This window comes from Hyalella azteca, unplaced genomic scaffold, assembly GCF_000764305.2.
Source record: "Hyalella azteca isolate HAZT.00-mixed unplaced genomic scaffold, Hazt_2.0.2 contig7679, whole genome shotgun sequence".
NCBI lineage: Eukaryota > Metazoa > Arthropoda > Malacostraca > Amphipoda > Hyalellidae > Hyalella > Hyalella azteca.
Window position 1 is genome coordinate 47261 of NW_025937798.1, and position 24220 is coordinate 71480.

Consider the following 24220-nt stretch of genomic DNA (forward strand, 5'->3'; position numbering starts at 1 on the left):
GGTTTATTACATATAATCACAGCTTCTATACTCGTATGAGCATTCCGATGTCTTATTGATTCTTTTACTTCGGCGAACGCCACCGGTACCGTGTCACTTAATATGACCTGAGTGCTACCATTCCCGTCATTGCTTCTTCTATACGTGATGAGGTTTTTGTATTCAGTGCTCCACTCTTAGCTTTGTATTCGTCGAGAAACGTTGTTTTTTATGGACAAATAGAATGGAGTTATGTGAACTGTTTCTTCTGAGAATTACGAACGGACAAATTATTGAATAAAAAACTTTATGCATACCAAGTTAATAAAGTTAGGTACCTGGCTTAGATATCTTAAGTTACTGTAAAATGGTATTTAGCAATTCTAGTTAGTTTCAGAAATTCTAGGTTATTTTACCAGGATATTATGTGTCAGTGTCAGTGGGTTTCTATTTGTTCAGATGTATAGCTAGTTTATTTCCTTGGCTCTATACATGATCTGTACTGTTAAAAATTAATTTAAAATTTTAATTTGTTCGACAGAATACTATATTTGACAGTTTTCTATCTTGCATAGTGAACGAGATTCAAGCATTGGGTTCATGGTCAAAAATACCCAATGAAATAACTTAACGCCATGGATTTAGCAGTGCATGATCGCCCAACTTCCCTAACATCCTTGAGGACGCTGGATCACACCACGATGCCCGGTGGTGCAGAAGCCACAATTATACAAGCTGAAGGGAGAAAAGGCCGCCGTAACCGCGTGCGCCGCAACATTTCAGTTCCTCCGCCGCTGCCAGAAAGCAGGGCCGGTAATCCACGAGGCCGGCGTAAAGACCCAAACAAGCCGGACAGCAGCACGATTCGTGGCAACAACTTTCAAAAAAGACTGGAGGAGCGACGCGAAGCTCGTCGCAGGCAAAAAGAAGAGGAGGCGGCAAGGAAAGCAGCTGAAGCTGCGAACGAACCAACCGAAGAATCTGTGGTGGATTTGGATGTTGATCCCCTCAAAGGACGAGTTGGATCTGCTGAGAGCACTGACGAGGGTATACACAGCACCGTCGACAATGACGAAGAAAGGGTTGATCCTACTGCCGATGAAGATGAAGTGGCCGACGAAGAAAAAGACCCTGAAAATGGAAATGACCCAATGGATGAAATTGACGAAGGCCGAGGAAGTATCGGCGAAACCGATGGCACTATTGTGGATGATACTGACGAAAATAAAATAACAGATGATTTGGCTGCAGACTTGAATGATGAAGATTCTCCTGAAGCTGCCGCTGAAGAAGAACTTGCCGAAGAAGGCGCTCCAGCTGACGAAGAAGGGGAAGCTGAAGTTGAAGCTGAGGAGGAAACAGATGAAGCAGATGTAGCGGTTGAAAATGAAGCTGAAATAGAAATAACTGGAGAAGAAGGAGATGACGAAACGGAAGCTGCTGTTGAAAATGAAGAAGCTGGTGCTGAGATTGACGGAGAAGATGAGGCGGGAGCTGCACTTGAAAATGAAGAAGCTGGTGCTGAGGCTGAAGGAGAAGATGAGGCGGTAGCTGCCGTTGAAAACGAAGAAGCTGATGCTGAGGTTGATGGCGAAGCTCTAGATGATGGAGGAGTCGAAGCCGAAGCTGAAGCGAAAGATGATTCAACAGCTGAAGGCGAAGAACCTGAAGGAGAAAATACCATTGAAGAGGCGGGCTCAACAGAAGTTAAAGAAAACTCGGGCGACGCGAAACCGAAGTTGGGGCAGGGTGGCGTCCGTTCATTTCTGAGGAATCAAAATACTGGTCAACGCATATCTATATTTCAACGCCAGGGTGTCGGACCAGTTTCACAGAGGAACGCTGCTCCACAAGCCAAGTCATCGCTTGCAGGAGAAAGAAAAAGACGAGTCAAACATCAGAGGAAAAATGTTTCTGATTCTGGGAATGCTGGCATAGACGTTGATACGGCGCCAAATATTAACTTCGCCAGTACTGGAGGAAGTTCTGCAGACAAATTTAATTCAGTGACAAACAGAAAATACGTTCATCCTGTCGAAAAACGTGTGCAGGATTTCCTTTCCGAATCAAAAGACGAATTACATTTAAGGCGACCTAAAGCTCCACACAAGAGAGTTCAATTGCCGGCTGAGGAGCCTACGCCGCTCGTCGAAGAACCCGATAAAGAAGCAGACGAAGCTGGGACAGAGGTTTGGGTGCCAGACGAAGATAAAGTCTACGTCTACATGCACAGCTCAAAACCTCGAGTATTACAAATGAAAACTGGAGGATCCCAGCGAGTAGCAACACTCAGTCATTGGGACAACGATCCAAATTCGTCGTTTCGTCTTAATTTAAGGTAAGATTATTTCATCGATCCAAATTAAACTTTTCGACCGCGTGATTGCAGGATGTTGCTAATTTGTAGAACGATCCCAGTTATTTCAACTGCCGTCAAGTGAATAATAGCATTTTGCCCCTTCCTGTTTGGTAAAATAATTATCAAAACATTTCGAATATTTTTCATCTTACTTTCATGTAATAATTAAAGATGTCAGGAGTATTCTGCGTTTGAAGTCATGAAGGTATCTGTGGATAGACGTGTTACTCGAAAAGTCGCTTCGCTGTCTGTCGAGAACGGCTTTTGATACATTGTATCTGAAAAGTCAATGATACCTAAGTTTTAACATGCTAGAAAAATATATGTACGAGTTACTAAAACAGACAAAAAGCAAAGAATCAAAATTGAAATTCACTATTTTCGTTAATAGTGCTGTAGCATATCAACTGCATCTGATTCTTCGATCTATTTTTGTAAGCGATTCGCTCAAGAGATGAAGCCTTACTTTGGTTTGGGTTTCAAACGATTCTTGCATTGTTTATATTTCTTAGAGGCACAAAATTGTCTTTCTGCTTCATGCGTTAATAATTAGGTAAGTGCCGACATGCTGCGTGGCCTGCCGTGCTGTAGCCTTACGTGACCGCTCTCGTATCGAAAGTGCCATCGACCGGCTTACCGGCTTGCTCAATATTTTATTAAACGGACGGATTCTTTTACTCATAATAATTAAAGAATCGGTCAATTTATTGTCAAGTTGTCAAGACTATCATCACTTTTGTCCGGGTTTTCATTGATATTATAGTAAAAAAAATTCCAGAGCTGTTTCTACAAATAACATAAAATTTGGTTCCAGAATTTTATTAAGGTTACTGCGTGGATGCATTTCAAGTAATGCCATTTTTACAATAAATTCCATTGATATTAAAATATTACAGTAGAGTCTTCCAACACATGAGAATTAATTCTTTAGTTCCTAACCAAAAACTGAGTGGCAAGTGGATTCTGGTAAGTAAATTTACTGTAAAATTTTCTTGAAATATTTTATGGTGAACACGTCATGACTTCAATTATTTGTGGAAAGAATGTGCGCACAAGAACACCTCTGCGTATCAGGAAGATATTCGCGGAACTGCGGGCTGTAAAAAATTCCTGAGAACATTTGGCGCAGCTGTGCTTTTAAAATTTACACGAGTTATTGAGTCATTGATGTGTTCAAAAGCAAATTCAAATCAAGCGTAAATGTACGACAAATTTCACGTGCCCTAACATTTTACCAGGAAATGAAATGTGGAATTCAATTATTAAGCTGAATAATATTAGTATGCTCTACGAAGAGACAACAGCAAATGCATAAAGAAATATCGTTGTTGTTTAAATGAGCTGAATGAATGGAATCATAAGTTACTGGAAGCTTGTAGGCAATGAAACAACTGGCAATAAGTAACATTAAAATGCAGCTATAAATTCACGAAATTCCTTATTTCTTCAACAATTGGGTGCTGACATTTCCCGGAGACTGGAGCAAGGCCAAGATTTGGCATTTGCGTCCGGCGTTATAAGCAATACGGCGTCCTGATGAAATATTGAAACGCATTTAAAATGTCACCCTTCCCTTGACATCAAGCCTCGGAAAATGGAAAATAGTTGTTTTTCCTGCCGCTAGTGATGAATGGGGCCCAACTGCGTGTCGGAACGATTTAACGACACATATTGGGCGACACATGTTAACGACACACACACTCACTTCTAAATTTTATTTTTTTTAATATCATCTAATACGGTGACGATCAGTTAAAATTATTTTTTCACTTTTGTCCGAGTGAACTAAAGAAGTCATCTACCACGTACATGGTGGTCGTTCTGATATTTGAACGGCTGATTTTTGCCAGTTTATAGTTCAACAATTATTCATTTGGCAATCAACGTCTATCAATATCTGGACTGCACAATTTTCCCGTCATATCCGGGTACGAAGGTGCTTCGAAATGTGTCAATACTCATCCAGCCGGTGAGGTCAATTACCATCAGATAAAAAATTAAATTGAAGTCACTCGCCTGTTAAACTCGCCTTCAAATGATCAAGATGGATAAGCCTATAGCCCCCAAGTCAACAAACTCTAGTTAGCTTCAAGCGTGTCACTACCGTGAAGTTCTAGATTCTTCGGTACACTTCGGCTGCATCGATCAGAAAAGAAGGAAGCACGAAGGCATGGCCTGCATTTCTGTTAGTGACCTGCCATAAAAAGACTGCTGTTCTACGTGCTAAAAGCTCACCCGTACCTAACATAGAAATAACCTAGTACAGAGAATAGTCGTTTGTATGCTACTGCGTGATATCCATTTCTTCTAAGAGCCTAAATATATGAACTAAAATAAATATAACATGACGGAAATGTCACGAGTCCAAGCACGCATTAGAGAATTTTTTTTAATTTGCTGAAGGAAAACAATGTCTGATGAGTTCAGTAATTAACTCAATATCCATCAATGCTGATTAGTACGGCACAAAAGGTAATCTGAAATGCAGTTTCATGACGCCATAATAACACTTCGAATTATCTGATCAGGGACGGCAACGAACTGTGTTCAGACATAACTTAACACGTTGAATGCGTGGGAGCTCAGCCGTAGGCCGCAAATTTTACTCTTAAATAAGCCCTGGAGCTAACGCCCAGCCTCACCATGCATTAACTTTACTCAGCCTCAGAGCTAGAAGCGCAGACTACCCTTGAACACCATACTCCAGACAAGCGACACACTGCCGAAAGATAATAGTGCCGTAGGTTTTAGGCTACTGCATAAGCATGCTCGCTCATAAGCAGGCAGTTCCTCATCCGGCTGTATCTACTCCGGCCTAACCTCTTCTGGCCTAACACATTAACGCTGTCCCGACTCGCAACCTTGTTGCAGCCAATGACTGGCTCTGCCAGCATACTTGGACCGCATTTCTAACTTCCTGCAGCCAATGAGGTTAGGTTAGGTCCGCTCAGGTTTGTTTTGGGTGGAGAATGTTGCAACTTGTGTAGGTTAAGCCTGAAGAGGTTTGGCCAGATGCAGTATGGTCATGCTTACCTTTGGCAAGCTTATTTTGTGGCTGTGGACATCCGGCGCTATGGTTTTGAGCACTTGACTTCATAGGCTGTTATCCCCTCCAGCGTTCTTACCTGCGGAAAGAAATATTAACTAAGTGTGAAGTTTGGCAAAGCTTGCCTCCGGCATGCCCTCTTAATGCGTCACGACCCACCGTTAGGTTGCAGGATCTTTTTTTTTTTTCTGACAAATTCTGCGATTTAGTTTCTTAATTACGTTTTTTGATAAAAATATATGATTGCAGTACTACCTCATATAAATTTTAAAAAGTACGGAAAAGAGGAAAATTTCATTTTTGCCCCAGAACCTATAAATTTACTGGTATATTTTGAATTATAGGCCTTTTTATTCGCAGACTTGGCATTTTTAGGCCATCTGACAGAGTTGGTTTGTCGTGCCGCATTCAACGTGTTAGGGTTTTGTTGGGGAATCAATTTTGTACCACAGCATAAATGACTTTGCATTTCGGATGCATATTTCGGACAAATGATCCGATGATCATTCGGATCATTTGTCTGAATATCTTCTGGACAGCACAATTTTCCCGTCATATTCAGGTATAAAAATGTTTCGAAGTAGCGCTAATGCTCATCCAGCCGGTGAGGTCGCTTACCATCACATAAAAAATTCTTCTTACCATCACATTTAAAATCGATACCTAAGTATCATTAATTATGATATATCCTTACGATATAAACTAATCATTATTCTCCTGAAGTTTATTACCAATGAAAGACTGCTAAAATCTATCATGCAAATCAATACTAAAATTGATAATGAGTTGAACTCAGTAAGGGTAGAAGTGAATGACCTAGATCTTTTCGCGAGTTAAAGGAAAAACACATCTTCTTCGACAACCCTCGATCGTGTGTGTCAACTATAAGACAGTTAATCATGTACTGAGATGCCGGCAGGTGATATTTTCACCATGGTTTGGCTTGTGTCACAAAGTCTCGTTCACTTCTCATGGGGAAAATAATTGAAGAAAAAGCACTCGGGTACCGGTGGTCGATGTCGCAAACACGTACTGAATTTTATATTGGCGTCACCGTGGCGCTAATGCATCACGTTTGGGGCGCTGGAAAACTGGGCAAAACCATCGCGTGGTCTGTAGTTCCATTTTCTGTTAATCTTCCGCACGCAGGGTTGTAATTGTAAAAAAGTAACTTTGCTCCTAATTGTTTTTCCTCGGTTCTAATATATTTTTTTTATCATTGCACAATCGCAATAGTTCACACGCAAATTTTCAGCTCTCTAGCGTCATATTTTGTAGGTTAGAAATAATGTCAGCATGTTCAATGAGAATCATGGGTGACCTCTAGATTAAAACGAATTTCCCAAAATTTCCACGAGTGAAATTTTACTGAAAGTAAAACGCCAGGTCACTGACATATCAGTTACAGTGTCAGTTACACAAACAATTTTGACAAGTATATGCAGCTTTGCAAGACACAACAGGTTTAACGAGCAGGATGTTATTAATATTAGGATGAGACAGAATTTGTGATGTTATTAATATACCTGAGACAGAATTAATGACGTTCCCAAATGAATGACCTAGATCTTTTCGCGAGTTAAAGGAAAAACACATCTTCTTCGACAACCCTCGCTCGCGTGTGTCAACTATAAGACAGTTAATCATGTCTTGAGATGCCGGCAGGTGATATTTTCACCATGTTTTGGCTTGTGTCACAAAGTCTCGCTCACTGCTCATGGGGAAAATTAATTGAAGAAAAAGCACTCAGTGACCGGTGGTCGATGTCGCAAACACGTATTGAATTTTATATTGGCGTCACCGTGGCGCCAATGCATCACGATTGGGGCGCTGGCAAACTGGGCAAAACCATCGCGTGGTCTGTAATTCCATTTTCTGTTAAACTTCCGCACGCAGGGTTGTAATTGTAAAAAAATAACTTTGGTTCTAAGTTATTTTCTCCTCGGTTCGAATATTTTTTATTATTACACACTCACAATTGTTCACTCACAGATTTTCACAGCGCTCTAGCGTCATATTTTGTTAGTTAGAAATAATGTCAAAATGGTCGATAAGAATCATGGGTGACCTCTATTTCAAAACGAATTTCCCTTAATTTAGAAGAGTGGAATTTTACTGGTAGTGAAACGTCAGGCCACTGACATGTCAGCTACAATGTCAGTTATATAAACAATATTGAAATGTATGTACCTGCATGACAGGTTAGGCAATCCTGTGCAGGACGAGCGTGATGTTATTAATGTTAGGATCCTAACCGTATGCCTGCGACAGAATTAGTGATGCTTCCAAAGCACTAAACTGACTAAAGGAATTATTGGTGCTGATTCAAATAATTTATTTGACGTCAGTGAGCTCGTATCTTAGCGCAAGTTGAAAAGCGGATGACGCTGTACAAACGTCTGCAGTTCAAAAATTATATTGTATCAATAAATTTCGATAGAAAAAATTATGCATCTAAATATTTTGTTTAAGAAATTATTTATGAAATTTCACCATTTGTTAAAGAGGCTTATGCGATTTAGAGCCTTTTGCTGCATTCGATTTTGAAATAAATGGTTTCGCAACCCGTGAATCGAAATCGCTTAATAAAAAATCTTTTCTAGGTCAATCTTTATTACCCCAGGATGATAGAGCGGAACTTGTTGCATTAGTGCCTCAAAATTTCGTGTCTTAATTCTTTCCAAATCAACTTTTAACTGCGAAGTCGTTAACATTTAGAAAATGTGCCGTCCACGAATCAATTTTCTAGTATTTGCCAGATTCATGACGCTGGTAAGAGGGCCGACGCACGATCGACGCATGGCGATACATTCAATAATTAAGAAGGCCTCGCATGAGAGACTATTCATTAACTCAGCAGTCTTCATGACACCAGGGCACGAAGCTTAGTTCTACAGAGCTTCTATTTAATAATGCCAAAGAAATCATTCCCTGTTCTTGACAGAGGGCATTAACCTGACATATGAATTATATATAACTCTGTATTGTTTAGTATTGCTCTAAAGAAAATATAACAATTGCTTTACTCTACACCAAATTTGGTTCTATTTCTTCTTATAGGTGCAATTAAAAATCAATATTTCACTGTATTTCTAATATATAATTTTCATGATGGTAATAAATTTGAAATATTTTTTATAAAAATATCGTTCTGATAAATATTTCCTTTGAAGTAAATATTTTGCCTACAAACTAATGACGGGGAATTATTCATATGTTTAACGGACTGCATGCACTTGTTGCTTTCCTTTGGTCATAGCTTGTGACATGGTTGAGAAATGGAGCTCGGACGGGCGTTAACCCTCTACCGCCTGACATGAGTAACCGGAGCAATATTGTCACAAGCCTACTTTCCAAAAAGGATACATTTTAGTGAGCAGTAAATGACTTGCACTGATGGTTGCCGCCACATACAACTTTACAATGTTCTCTGTTGCGTACAAACGTCCACAGGTTGCTACACTCAAAAGTTTACGTATAATTTAAGTTGAAAGTTATGTTCCCGGAGAGTGACATTCGGCGGTAGAGGGTTAAATTAAATCTTTTATCCACGTTTAGCCTAACCTTGCGAGTTCAATGACCTAAGGCTAAATTAAAATAGCACTAGTTTTCCTTCCACGCACCCAAATCTGATATACAGACCAATAACAATCCTGTAAATTTTAACGATGAACAATTTTATTGGAAAATCTATGAAGACGCAGTGCAAGTAAATTTATAATTCTAAATTGAAAAATTGTGTGCAGCGTTTGATTCTGATCCGATTTAGTTCTTTAATTTGAGAGAAATATCCTTCTGTCAGTTTGCGAACAATATTGCACTGAGTAAAGGCGCATTTTCTAGAATTGTGTGAATATTTTTGCTTGACTATCAGAGCGCATGAGTCAATGAAGACAGTTACGGTTGAAACGTTGTGATATTTATTACCTATTATTCAATAACCAACAAAAATATAACAATTTTTAACTGAATCTGATTTTACGAATATTTTGCACTCAGCCTAATTAATTGAACAATAGAAAGAACACATACTCCATTACGTTGAATGTCAATGCCGTGCAATTAGACCTCATCCAACTCGATAATAGCTAGAGATGCGAATAAAGGTCAAATAGTACTTTCAGAATTAGGTGAACTATTTTTTTTAAGTGTTTAATGATTTGGATCATTGTTCACTCTTAATTTAAGCTTATTGGAATCGTGATGAATTCGTAAAACTTTAACAATGTAACGTGACGCATATCTGGCAACAAAAGGCTGTTCATAAAATAGAACGAAAGTCTTCTTGGACATGCGGGGCATTTTCTGTAAAGAAATTACCGTTATATTGAGATACCCAAAATCACTTTATAAGAATTCATCTTTTTTTAAAAGACAAAGCTGTCTTTATTGGAGAACAAGTACGCTCTTCTAAATTCCATGTCTTTAGATGGATTTTTGTGTCGATGTCACTATTCACTCGCTGAGAAGAGCAGTTTTTTTTGACAACCAGCCTTTTGTTCGTAAGAGTGAGCAATTCCTGGAAGCTCGGTGAGAGATTTACTGCCTCGATAATTCAAGTCTTTGTCTCTAACTTCTACATTCACGGCGCAAATTAGAGGTAGTATGCATCATGTCGGACTTCACCTTTGATGTTTCTTGCACTATAACAGACAATATTTGGATTTAAAACCTTACTTAATTTTTTTTGAGAATAAATTCACTTGAGTGTTTCTGGTAACTTATTTGTTAATTTATACTATTTCAAGTTCCCTTTTTAGTGAGTGGCTACATGAAAAAATTATCGAATGAAATTTTCACATCAACGATCTCGCTTCAGAAATTAGACTTAAAATGAACATTGAAATTTTAGATGGAAAAATAGTTGTTTTTATTCTCGACTAAACCTGTGCGTGAATTTAATAAATAATTTTGACTTTCTGAAAACATTACAAGTGCGAGCTTGACGTCAAAGTTCTTAAGTGTTGGTCGCCGCCGCTGCGTATAAGCACATTCACTGTCAGCTCCATGCCCCACGTTTGTTTTGGAGTCTCCATGTCAACGGAAGAGCTTACAGTCTTCCTCACGCGCTATAATTCCACTGCTTGAAACCATGGCTGTACATATTTGAGTAAAGAATAATTCTCTGGACAGGTATTTCCACGTCGTGTTTGCTGTTTTTGGTGGCCATTTCAAGTTTTTTCATTATAACTGTGAGTGTAGTTAATATTAGTGTTGGGTTTCATTAGTTTTTGCTCATCAATAATGCAGCTCAGCTTTACTCAGGTAACAACTTTAAAGGTTGCACAGAACGTTTCTCTGAAACAAGTATATATTTCATGAAAGACCAGTCCGTATTCTATCATTTCTCGAAGACACAAAATGCTTGAAAAGAAAGATGCCTTAAACTGTGTTGCTTGCATACACGTTGCAGTCGAATTGCCGAGGGATGTTTAGTAAAGAACTGCTTGTTTGCATAACTGGGGTGAATAAAATAGCAACCCATAGTTTCGAAAATCACGATATTTGGGGGTTGTAAACATTAGTTAAAATTTACATCTTGAACGATTCACATTCTTTTTTTTAGATATTCTGTAGGTCAGTTATCGGAAACTGTTTTCATTCAGCGTGCGCTGTCAACATATCTTAGGAAGCGTATTCCGGTAGAATAAAACATGTTATACTCCAATTACAGAATATTATTGATCTGATGACATTTTTAGTTCAAAAACAATCTTGCATGTGAAAGCAAACGACCCTTGAATAGCAGCAATGTCGAAAAATTGCCACATGGGTCCATTTTGAGTACGGAATTCATACTGTAATTTATGATTGATGTTATGAAATCGAGCATCGCACTGAGCATCGATCGTTTCCATTGAAGTGCGTTCCTTAATTGCAGAATAAACACACCGGCTTCATGTCTTGCAACTTCCCTTTGTTCGTTCGAGCTGTCGGAATATTTATCCAATAATTGTCACGATTTCTACTGTTCAAAATTTGTAAGCACAAGATAAATTGAAATATTTTGAATAAGATAGATTTCTTACTAATGTAACGGTGTCAATTCGGAAGAAATAAATAATATAAATTGTGCCTGCTACATATTATTTGGCTGGTGTACATATAAGTAATATATAAAGTGGCTGGAATGCCGCATTGATTTAGCCAAGCCGCTTCATATTATAAGCGATCAGTAATATAAAGTGATCATTAATGTATTATTAGCGATGATGGCAGTATTATAAGCGACTATTTCAGTATTATAAGCGTTTCTCTCAGCATTATAAGCTAATCAAATGTAGTTAACTGCAAGTCTTCATCAATATTGTAGTGACTCCTAAGGTCAGACGCATTATTTTATTATGTTTGTATCGATGAATAATGTATGACAATTTTCAGCATTTTTTATCACAAAAAAGTGTACGATGACTAAACGACAAAATCATTTGCTGCTTTTTATTATATTTCTTAGTATAAAATCTAAGTTCTCAAATCATTCATAAAGATCCACATTCACTACATAACCACACGAAGCTTGTCTTGCAAATCGGTGAGTTTTGTACCCAAATGCTTCCCGGAACTCGGTTGGCTCTGTTCAAAGCGCTTGTGTTAACAGCTTTGGCGAATACTTTCCAAAAAAGTTAAGAGATCGTAAGTTCATCAGCGAATCATTGACGGCCTTTCAAGCAAAATCCACCAATCATAGACAAGAAAATAGAGCGTAAGTACTTACGTTCACTTAGCGTGTTTTGAAAGATTGGCTAGTTCAAATTTACGCTCCAATTTAANGCTGCGCACCACTTGCTCTGTGATGATAACGCTGCGCACCACTTGCTCTGTGATGATAACGCTGCGCACCACTTGCTCAAGATTTGTGCACCGCACTAATCAAGCGAAATCTTAGCCGCTGAATATCGACGTTAGTGAACTGCTGAGTATCCAGAAAAATAAACAGAACCACATGCAATAATAAACATGTTTAAAGCTAGATTTACATATAAATATTGTCATGATTTGTTGTACGTAGATCGTCCAAATCATAACATGGCGCTTAGTTTTCGGACCGTTATGTCTCAGAACAGTTATTCCTCGTAATAAAGAACTTATGTAAATCAATTTATAAAACAATATTTCGCGAAGAACTTTCATCATAAAAAATAGTCAAAGATCATCATCATCATAAAAATAGTCAAGAAGTCTTGTTACATTGAAGACTTGAAGTTAATCATTTTTACTGATTTCATATGTCACCTATCGCGAAACTGTCCATCACACTAAAAAAATCGTAAAAAATTTCCTCAACAGAGAGCATTTTATCAGCAACTACACGAGATAATCAATGCATAGGCCAGCCGAGATTCTATAATGAAAACAGTTTATCTGAGGAAAGTAATAATAGGTGCTTCTAGTTATCTGATCACTCATAAGTGATTACGCACCGCACTAATCACGCGAAGTCTCAGCTGCTGAATACCAACATTAGTGAACTGCTGAGTGTCCAGAAAAATAAACATATGTTTGATAAAACGACATGCAAAAATAAACATGTTTAAAGATATATTTACAGATAAATATTACCATGATTTGTTGTACGTAGATCGTCCAAATCATAACATGGCGCTTAGTTTTCGGACCGTTATGTCTCAGAACAATTATTCCTCGTAATAAAGGACTTTTTAAAATCAATTTAAAAAGCAATATTTCGCAAAGAACTTTCATCATGAAAAATAGTCAAAGACTAGATTCGTAAGTTTCAGGACCTAATACCAATGGGAGAGTGATTCCATCTTCGTCAGACTTTGTCGGCCCTTGAAATGGTTTAGTTCTTTATACTTATTCTTCATCTACAAGGACGATTTTAAGGTCGATGACAAATTGGCATCAGATTTTTTCTTTTTTTCCTAAATATTGTAAGTGTTTTAAAACCCAAGATCTATTACGTATATCAAGCGCATTAGCCTATCATCAATTAGCGCGGGGTGGCCTCTGCCCTAAAAGTTAGAAAATTGAACACTCTGTATTATCTTATTATCATTAAAATTCTTATGCCGCAAGAAGCGCCTATGTTTGCCATCGGATATATACTGTATGTTGACCTCATAACATGGTCCGGCAGCTTCAAATGCATATAATCTACAAAATTAAATAAAATAATTAAAGAATGAACGAACTATGCTCCTGTCATAGTTATGAGTTTAGTTTATAAAAATCCTACACCAGTAACATATATTCATTAATTATGGAGAAATGGTGAAAATGGGTTCAAAAGATTCGAATAACTTATACCACGTCTACATTTATAGGATCACTTGCGGAAGTGAATCAGCGACGGTAAAATATACTTATGGATTCAGGTATTTTTTTGACTTTTTTCTCTGAGCGCGAATGAATTTTGATAGACCAGAACGGTTTGTAGGTTTAAGCATCGTATAACAAATAAAAAAAACAAAGCAAGGCGATTACTCATAATGACGACGGAGCTGGACTCCGAAACGTTTTATATAAAGATGCGGTGATTTTCTTATGCAATTTTCATTTTATAGCGAATTTGTGATTCAAGAAATCTTGTTACTTTGAATTCTCGAAGTTAATAATTGTTATTGATTTCATAAATTGCCGGTCGGGAAACTGTCCAATACACTTGTCGCAAAAAATTACCCTTTTTTAAGTTGAGCAGTATTTTATCAGCAACCACACGAGATAATCTATACAAACGTCAACCGAGAAAACAGTACCTTCGAGGGAGATAATGCTAGGTGCCCTTTGTTTTCTGATCGCTCATCAGAGGTTTAAATGACGCTGTAAGATTATCGAAGCGAAGAATCCTTAGCAGTTGCCCGGCATATCATTTGTGACTGTCAGATGAGAGGCGTAACATCGGCGTCGTATATCTAGTAGTTTATTAATAGCAAATAGCAATCAATTAATTTTTAATTGCGCGTGAAATATTCGAACAAAACTGCTGCATCCATAGCCCAGCACCCTCATGGTCCACTTCTGGCATCGATCGCCCGCGTCATGTTGAGGTCGCTGTCGTGACACTCAAAGCGTGAACTTCGTCGGCCAGCTTGTGATGCTCGGCGAGGCGGTGCGACCTTGCGCTTCACCCTCTTGAACTTGAGGGTCGAGCTGCCCTCTAATTCATGAGGAGCTTCAGCGCCTTGAGTTATTCATTATCCTGCGTCGTGACTTGGCTTTAACATCCTTCATCATAACATGATGCATTCTCATTACGCAATGTCTCATCAATAAAGAGATTTAACGCTTGTTTACGAGTGGACATTACTGCTGCGTGCTTCATCATTATGATACTTATCTGTACTGCGCAGCCTGCATGCACTCAAGACAGCAGCTCACTATTTTAAATGCTGAGGAGGAGGGCTTGGGCCAGAATTAAATTGTTTGATGCTTAAGGAATTGTCGCCCTTTTCAGTTTCAGTTGTTTCGGGATTATTTCGATTTAATCCCGAACACAGAACCGTTTATGTTGTGATAATTTGTATCGTTCCTTCCCTTTGTAAAGTTAATTTTATTACACACGCTTCCCCTATTGTTCCCTCTGTTCCATCAGTTACCGTCAGTTCGTCTCGTCTGTATATTTGTTGTCGCGGCCAAAAAATGAACACATAATGAAAGGCGAGTGTTTCAAATTTCAATACTTAGCATGGTACATAACATAAACAACAGAAATGCTTACAAATTTTAAGCAGGAATCAATTGTTGGGGATATGAATAAAGGTATATATTTAATTTACTTATCAACATTGATTTATAACTTCTCAGATAAACATTAATTGGTACTGAGTATACTCGATTAAGAAAAATTTAGTTATAAGTTTGGTTTAATTCTTGTCTTAAAATTGTTTGATGCTTAAGGAATTGTCGCCCTTTTCAGTTTCAGTTGTTTCGGGATTATTTCGATTTAATCCCGAACACAGAACCGTTTATGTTGCGATAATTCGTATCGTTCTTTCTCTTTGTTGAGTTAATTTTATACCACCTGATTCAAATTGTTCTCGATCTGTTCCATCAGTTACCGTCCGGGCGTATCTTAGGTATATATTGTGTCGCGGCCTAAAAATGAACACATAATGAAAGGCGAGTATTTCAATACTTAGCAATGGTACATCAACAACAGCTATGCTTACAAATTTTAAGCAGGAATAAATTGTTTGGGATATGAATAACGGTATATATTTAATTTGCTTATCAACATTTATTTATAACTTCTCAGATAAACATTCATTGGTACTGAGTATACTCGATTAAGAAAAATTTAGTTATAAGTTTGGTTTAATTCTTGTCTTTATCGCTAAACTTAATGAGACGGGTACAAAATATAGCTCGATTGCGCTAGATTTTGGCAAACTGGTTCAATTTATGGATTTAGCATCGCAACCCCACGCAAAAACATCTTCCAGGCATCATTTAACATGATTCAGATAGCAAAGGAGGTCACCGCAGACAAAGAAGCGCTGGATTATAGATCTCATTGCAGTGTTCAGATGCGATTAAGAGTGTTTTGCATGTGGAGCGACAGATGTGCTGGTATTGTCCGCTCATTTCAGGGCATTCTTCGGTGATGAAAAGCTTTTGATCTCATTAGAGTCGCGAAATTGACCGTCAATCAACCGGTTTTACGATTAATTCTGAGGTCATACCTGAATATTTTCAGGCGTTTTTAGATTAAAATATATTACGGTAAGAAGAAAAAAATGTAGTTTTTATATTTTTCTTGTATATTAACATTAAATTTGTAAAGCTTAATAACCATGCAGTTCTATTTTATAAGCAATGCATACAAAAGTAAATAGCTATGAGATTAATTTTACTTACAGAAACGTTTTTTATGTTTGAAAACCAATAAGAAAGCTATCATTACGAATGACTGGAGGTGGCAATCACATGCTTTAGACAGTAATTAACCACTTAGATGAATAAATAATCAAAGTCTTGAATTATTCCTGCCATGCAATGACCAATATTCATTTATGAATAGGTGTTTAACATTTATGTTCAAAATAAGATTGTACAAGTATCATGAGCTGGGCGGTGATGGTATAATCATTGTATCGAGGCCGCCTGTCGTCGCCATGGAGCGCCCATCGCGACGGCCTCCACAGTGAGGCCAAGTTCTGTCTCTTATACACATCTAGATGTGTATAAGAGACAGGCTNCTGTCTCTTATACACATCTAGATGTGTATAAGAGACAGGTATAGCATTGGTGACATTGATGCAGCCCTAACATTTCGGTAGGCATAGAATATGCTACTTTGATGCATACCTAACATTTCGTTAGGTTTAGCATAGGCGACATTGATGCATACCTAACATTTCGGTAGGTATAGCATTGGTGACATTGATGCATCCCTAACATTTCGGTAGGTATAGCATTGGTGACATTGATGCATCCCTAACATTGTCGTCTGGAAGTACCTCGAAAAATAAACTCATCCTCGATTATGGTCCAGAGCAAACATACCCCGTCTAAAATTAGCTTCGGTTGATGGGTCGTGAGCCAAAGTCAAGTCACTCTTGCAACATGTTGAGTTTGGAACTTGAGTTTGTATTTGTAATTCCAGCATGTAAGACCGTCCCAACATTCATTTTTTGACAAATTGTTACCATTGACATATAGCGAATGCTGTTCTTTGTGTGTATACCCAAGTTTTTGTTTTGTTTTATATTTATAGTCTGTTTCAACGGATTTGGCGTCCACTAATCCATATAGATTGATTGTGTTAACACTCACACGTGCTTGCTATAGAGGCTAACGGCTAGTTCTTTTGTCTGCGTTATAGTTTTAGGCAAGGCCTTCTCATAAACTCCTATAAATAAATATTTTCAAGTCTCAACCCTTGCCGAATATTCTTCAGTGCACACGAACCCTGACATTAACATTGAGTTTGCCATGACACTCGCCACGCAGCCATGACGACAGCGCACGGCGGTCGCCGATGATACGATGCCGACATTCCCGGCCCTCGTCCAACCCTCGCCCCCGACCGTGTTTCGGGGTCACATTCCTGAGGGAGGCTCTACGCTAGACCTCACTGGCATGGATGTCGAAATTTAATTAATTATATTCGACTTTACTTCACTTGAAAAGAATTAATGCGACGTTATCGTAATAATTCTATTTATAGGAAAACAAATTCAAAATAACATTGATATTTGTCAAAGAGCTCGTTTTGAATTTTTTGTCCAGCGCTAAAAATTTTATTTTCCTCCCTGCATGACATTGCTTGAAAGATTTACACCGCTTGTAATCGAATTTAAAGAGTTGAAAAGACATGTTTGTTTAGACACCCAGCGAGTTTAAGGGTACGAAAAAATTATGAAGTTAATTTGTTCTCAAAACGTACGAATGGCTAAAACAATCGAATACTAATGGCAAGATATTGTATTGATTTCGTGAACTTATTACCCGCTAATACTCCTCTTTCTATGTGTACATTTCAATATTACATTCAATTATTAATTTTTACTGCTAGTTTGATTCGAATTGTATGCACAAATACATAGCAAATTTATTTTTTCCATTGGTTTTCTCTTGTATCTTTTCTGCTTTTCGTATGCTCATATTTGAAATATATTCGAGGTAAACCTCAACGTTAGCTATTTTCCTGCAGTAGGTAAATTTTTGCGTTCTTATACATGGTATTTATTCCAAACCAATTATTTTGTCTCTCTTGATTTGACTCTTCGTTGCCTACTTTCTTTCTTAATGCCGGATCAACTCAATATAGTTTTCACGTGCTGTTGTCAAGAAGTTGATGACAGGCAACATGAATGATGCGTGCACCTGAATCTTGGGGCAGCCTTTATCTTCTTCCTTGGCTTTCGTGGATCGTTTGTCGCAAATTGCTATGCTATTACGACCACAGGACGTTTTAGAGATTTATTGCGGTAAGGATTAACTGGAACACTTGTATCGCTCTGTAGTCCTGAGATGATGAAGGACGGATAATTTTGTTTTCTTTAAACGAACTTTTTAAGCAACGTTTGTAACTTTATTTCATATACATAAGTAGTTGAACAACGGATAGTTCCAGAATTTCAAGCTGGGATCAATTATACTGCTGCCCAATTGTCATTTGTTTACAAAAATGCATACAAAATTTTTTGGTCTCTCTTAAATACTGTATGGTTATCTTCTATGAAATGAGCCGTGTCTTAGCCTTAAAATTCTTTACAATCGGCTGTGAACAACTGAAGACTCGTACAGCAATAACATTAATTTTGAGGACGGTATTTATGTTCACATATTTGTTAACGGAAGGTTAATTTCTTAGGTACGGTAGGAAGTGTAGTTGTAAGGCCTCTAAAATTGAATAATCATGATCAGAATGTATTTTAACATAACAGTTAACATGAATTTTCACTTCAGTTATACATTAATATTACGTGAATTATCAGAAATGACCATTGGTGCGCAACTGGGAAAAGGGCACCAATATATTACCAAGTCGATAAAACCGTGCTTGCAGTTGCCACCCGCTTGGGAATACATGTATATTTTACCTATCAACACATAACGTTCGCAATCATGAATTTGGACATTTTTAATTGAAATTAAAGCTTGTTATTCAACTCGCTGTTTTGTAAGAGTCTGGGTTCAGGTTTGGGTAAGTCTCTCAATTACTCGGGAGAAGAGAGGAGAAATTCTGACCACTCAATAAAGCAGGGTGCTATACACGCAAAAATTCTTTTACAACACTACGGAAGATTTATAATTGTGAAATTGAAATGAACGTATCTTTTCTAATGCGCAATGTTAATCGCGATAAATTCAGAGGACATGGCAGATTACATGTCAGAGTCAGATTACATGTCACTGTTAATGTTCAGATTAAATGTTAGTGAATGAACTATCGCTTGAATCATGCGTGGATATGTTCTGAATGCATGTTGAGGACTTGATCACCATTGAGACGACAAAAATGTTGATCGCCATCGAGGCTGCAAAAATGTCCGTATGTTGCTTGCAACAAATTGGGTCATGGAACCATAATTAATGAAGCATGTCTTGCTGGCTTTGCATGCGCGTGATAATGAAGCACTCGACTTAGCATATCCATGAAGGCATGAGTCGTCAGTTTAACATCAAGTTTTAACAGGCCGTTTATGTATACATTTTGTAGGGCAAGTGCATTCTTAGGCCTCATCGCTGTTGAATTAATGCTGAAATTGCAAGGAATTCAGGAAATCATGAAATTATGCTGAAATGAAGTGCATTATTTCGTTTATGACGTTAAGATTTAACAAAATACGAATAAATGTGATGCAGCAGGACCAGGATAATGTGGGCCAATGGCCGAAGAAAAAAGGTTAAATCAGCGGAGACAGATTACGTAAGATCTTCTGTAGTGCGTTTAACTCTTGAATAAAGGATTACCCAACTAAAAACTTGATTACCCAATCGTCGGTTCTTAAGAGTTTTATTTCGATTGAAACGAAAATTTGGTACCTGTAAAATTTGAAGCCAATTGAATGCCCTGCATCATCGAGTATCAATTTGTGGTCTAAAATTTCTGTAGGAAGAAAGCGTCTCTATAAGCATCACAAAATATTGCTTTGTTCTGAGACAGGTGTAGATTGTGACGGGTTTCATACTTGTGTTTCTATTCTATTCCCCTCTAGTCAATCGCGTAATCTGTCTATGTATTCCAGAGATGAATAATGAATGCACCATAATACTGTCAATAAACGAAGACGTGAATAGTACTAGGTCGGTCTAGACTTAAGTTTATTCTTAGGTTGAAAATTTGTGCTGAATTTAGAATTCATGTGCCAAGGCCCATCGATCACATGGGGGCCTTCATAGAGGATCCTCTCTAAGATAAAGAGCCTGCGATCAAGAAGAGTCATGTTATCGTCTAAGTTTATTAGTGCTTGTTTTGCACGCTCTTTAATTACGTCTTGGCTGTTATTATCATGCGGCAGTCCAAATTCACTCTGTAATTGTGACTCTATAAATTTTAGACGTGAATTTCTCCACATCATCTCAACGTTTTGATAACCTGGCAAAGCTCACGGATGACGACCTTTCATATCCATTATTTATTAATCTGCTTATTATGCCGCATTCTTCATCGACGATGATGTTATTCTTTCTGTTCACATGTGATAAACTTTACGAACAGACATTATTGCTTGATTCTTTTCTGATATATAAGGCCAGAGAACAATTTAAAGAAATTGTCCTATGTAATTATTTGAAATAGCTAAAAAGTTGCCCAACCTGGTTTGTACATAAACATTGCGAGTTCAGAGTAAATTATCAGAAAACGTTTTTTTATAATCCATGTTAACTAATACAAAGTTCCTCCTTATTGCAGAAGGAGTCATCGAGGCAGTCGTGATTTGGTGAGTTTCTTTATGAATTATCTCGTAATAATGATCAATTCATTTTCAAAGTCATAACTTTGGTGAGTGAAGTTGATACAAAGTCATGAAGTTGTTAACAAGGCGCGCGACTCATGCTTACTTCTCAATAGAACTGTCCGTTGCGGTGCCCCAACACGTTAAATAGATATTTTTTTAGTCCATTTGAAACTATTACTATTATTATCGATCATTGGTAAACGCATTCTAGAGTAAATGTCTAGATCTAGTATCTAGACTTTGACGATAAATAAATTTTCCGAGACAGGGTTTTAGTATTGTTGATGGTGTAGCTCACAGGACTCTAGAGTTGAAAATATTTAATGAATTATTTCACGGTGATTATTCTTCACCGAAATTTGATTATTCTGTTGCCGGAAATTTTTCATCAAAATGTTTTAATTAACATTGATATAACTTCATGTAATCTAATGTATTCTTCATGCATTTAAATCATTATTTCCACGGTATGTTGCTATAGCTTGATTACCGTAAGTAGTTTTGAATGGCGCTTATGTTAATTATTATAATTAATTATTATTTATTTTAAATTGGTTTCTATTTGTTTACTTTGATTACATGTTTTATTCTCACTGAATAAGATTTACGCCACTTTTATTATTCTCCGTTAATATTTGACTAAATTTTTAATTTTGATTATGATTTATCATTCAACTTAATTTGCAAGTATTGTTCATTTTATTTGATACTAATTCATGATTAAGATATTTGGAACTAATAATTGCTTGTTTTTATTATTTGTTATTCTTTCAGCTAACGATAACATGCAATTACTTTTCAATAATAATAATTATCGCTTAATAGAAAAGCTTTCGACCATTGCCAAGTGGAACATAGAGTCTCGTATATTTTGACGTTGTATTATTTTAGTCCATTTGAAACTATTACTATTATTATCATTGTTAAACGCATTCTAGAGTGAATGTCTAGATCTAGCATGTAGATTTTGATAATGAATAAATTTTCCCGAGACAGGGTATTAGTATTGTTGATGTTGGTGTAGCTTTCAGGACCCTAGTTGTGAAAATATTTGATGAATTATTTCATGGTGATCTTTCTTCACCTAATAAACTAGTATTGTGGAATGAAATACTCGTTATTTTTAACTCGTTAACTCGTTATTTTTAATTTTTTGTTGTAGTAACTCGTTGGCTAAATTAGCATTTAATATTCTCGATTTAAATAAAGAGCGGTAGCGGTTTGTTAGTTATGAATTTTTTTCAATAGTTTTCGCGTTGAGCTACGATTTTCTTATTAAAATTTTAACTATCTCTGAGTTTTTACATGTCATGCCGTTAGTGTAATATGTTATTGAATTAAATTTACTCTACTATTCTGCCGTAAATATGTCATCAAAATATACTAATTTACATTGATATAACTTCAGGTATTGTAATGTACATTCGTTTCTCTAAATCATTATTTCCACGGTATGTTGCTACAACTTGAAAACGCACGTAGTTTTGAATGCCGCTTATGTTAACTATTAAAATTAATTCTTATTTATTTTCAACAATTTCTATTCATTAGTCAACTTTATTTACTTCGTTTTATTTTCTCTTAATAAGATTTACGCCACTTTTTATTGTTCTCTTTTTTTTATTTGACTCAATTTTTAATTTTAATTATAATTTATCACTCAACATAATTGGTAATTATTGTTCATTTTATTTGATATTAATTTATAATCGACTTATTTAGAATTAATAATTGCTTGTTTTTTATTATATTTATATTTTTTTTAGCTAACGATAACATACAATTATTTTAATAATAATTATCGCTTCTTAGAACAGCTTCCGACTATTGCCAAGTGGAACATAGAGTCTCGTATATTTTGACGTTGTATTTACATGCTTTCCCTGCTTCTCTTTCCTATGCGATGACGCAGTCCGACCTGCCAAAATGGAACCCCTACTTTGCCAACGCGCGGTCGCTTTCCCCGGACCAGGTGGGTGCTACATACCAGTTATTTTACTGCACATCATTATTTTGTACCCATATTCTAAACTATAATAAAGATTTACCTTACAAACAGCGTTACTGGGAAGTTTTGTCGAACACCAACGAGCACTCGTAATCGTAATCAACAGGTATAATTTTGCCCAAGTTTGTTTTTCCCTGAAAGGCTGAAATATTTTATGAATCTGCTCATTTTAGACGAGCAGATCAATTATTAGGAGAAACCTCCAAAGTTTATATTTAATTTGGCTTATAGAGCAATTTGGCCTACCAAATTGCCGAGATCCCATGCGCACGCCTGTTAACTTTATTAATTAACAAGGACCACTGCAGGTATCATTTCAAAGCCATGAGTTACTAGTGTAAATATAATCAAATTTCAACGCAGCGCATCACATTCATGTTCTCAGGCTACAGCGATATTATTAAAGCTTTTTTCTTTGGTTGAAATAAAAAGTAACGTCCTCAGATTTCCCTTCCCTACTGGAATTTTCTTTTTCAACAAGAAATTCCTTTCACGTCTAACCTTCTGTTTCCTACGACTTCAAATTCGCTCGTTTCTTATATTAGTTATTGTTATGAAAAATACTATATGCCATCATTTGATATTAGCAAGGGAAACATCAAGTTTCATTTATTCTGTTAAAACTAGTTTGCTGTTGTCTTATTAGTGGAATAGTTCCTTAGCAAAGCTTCTGGCTAAAGTTCAATATAGGAGTAAAGATGTCACTAACTTTAGTGTATCTTGGGACAGGAAATTGATTTATCTAAATTAGTGAAGTATTTGTTGAAGCATCGCTCAACCTCATTACAAAGTACATAAATGATGCTGCTTCGTGAGCGCATTTCTTATGACCATAGCATATATTACTACATTCTTTGGGTTGTAGTAATAACCTATGTTCACTTATATGAACGATCTACTATGAAAGTTAAAATATTCAGATTGGCACAAAAATTAAATTGCTCATGATGCAAATCTATACATTTGAAGATGATTGCAAAAAATGTGTTCTTTTTGTAAGGATTAAAACTGCTCGTCCTAATGTTCCTCTTAAAGGACGCACTTGAAGATATGAGGCGTAACTGCCCTCGCGCTAAATTATTATCAATTGCGTTATCTGAAGCACATTATTTAATTCGTCTCAAGTTCATTGCCAACAGTAATGAGTAAACGCGATTGTTTGTGACCTTGAATATGCTATATAGACTTTCCTTAACCGTATTGAATTATGTATTTAAAATTTACTTGACCATTTGTTATTATACGGAGAAAGTCGACTGCTTAACCTAATCAACTGAATATTTGATCACACATTAATGACGTAAACTGTATTTCCGTTCAATGCATGGCGTGGTTTCGAAGATGAATACAATTTCCTTATCTCTAGATTCTCTACCTTTAATGCGATAACAATACCGTATTAATTGTAAGAAAAACTGCGACGCTTTGCCTTCACTCGCGTCGTCCACGAGTCTGTT

The 24220-nt window shown here is 36.9% G+C and overlaps 1 protein-coding gene across 1 annotated transcript in view; it reads left to right on the forward strand.

The window, feature by feature from the left end:
• Window positions 1–517: 517 nt before the first annotated feature.
• LOC108673099 (plectin) overlaps window positions 518–24220 on the forward strand; it is a 32948-nt gene continuing 9245 nt past the window's right edge. Inside the window, exons 1-3 of the mRNA XM_018160884.2 lie at window positions 518–2317; window positions 20710–20737; window positions 22668–22727. Of these exons, the coding sequence (XP_018016373.1) occupies window positions 615–2317; window positions 20710–20737; window positions 22668–22727 (1791 nt within the window). The 5' untranslated portion in view covers window positions 518–614. The remainder of the gene's footprint in view (window positions 2318–20709; window positions 20738–22667; window positions 22728–24220) is intronic.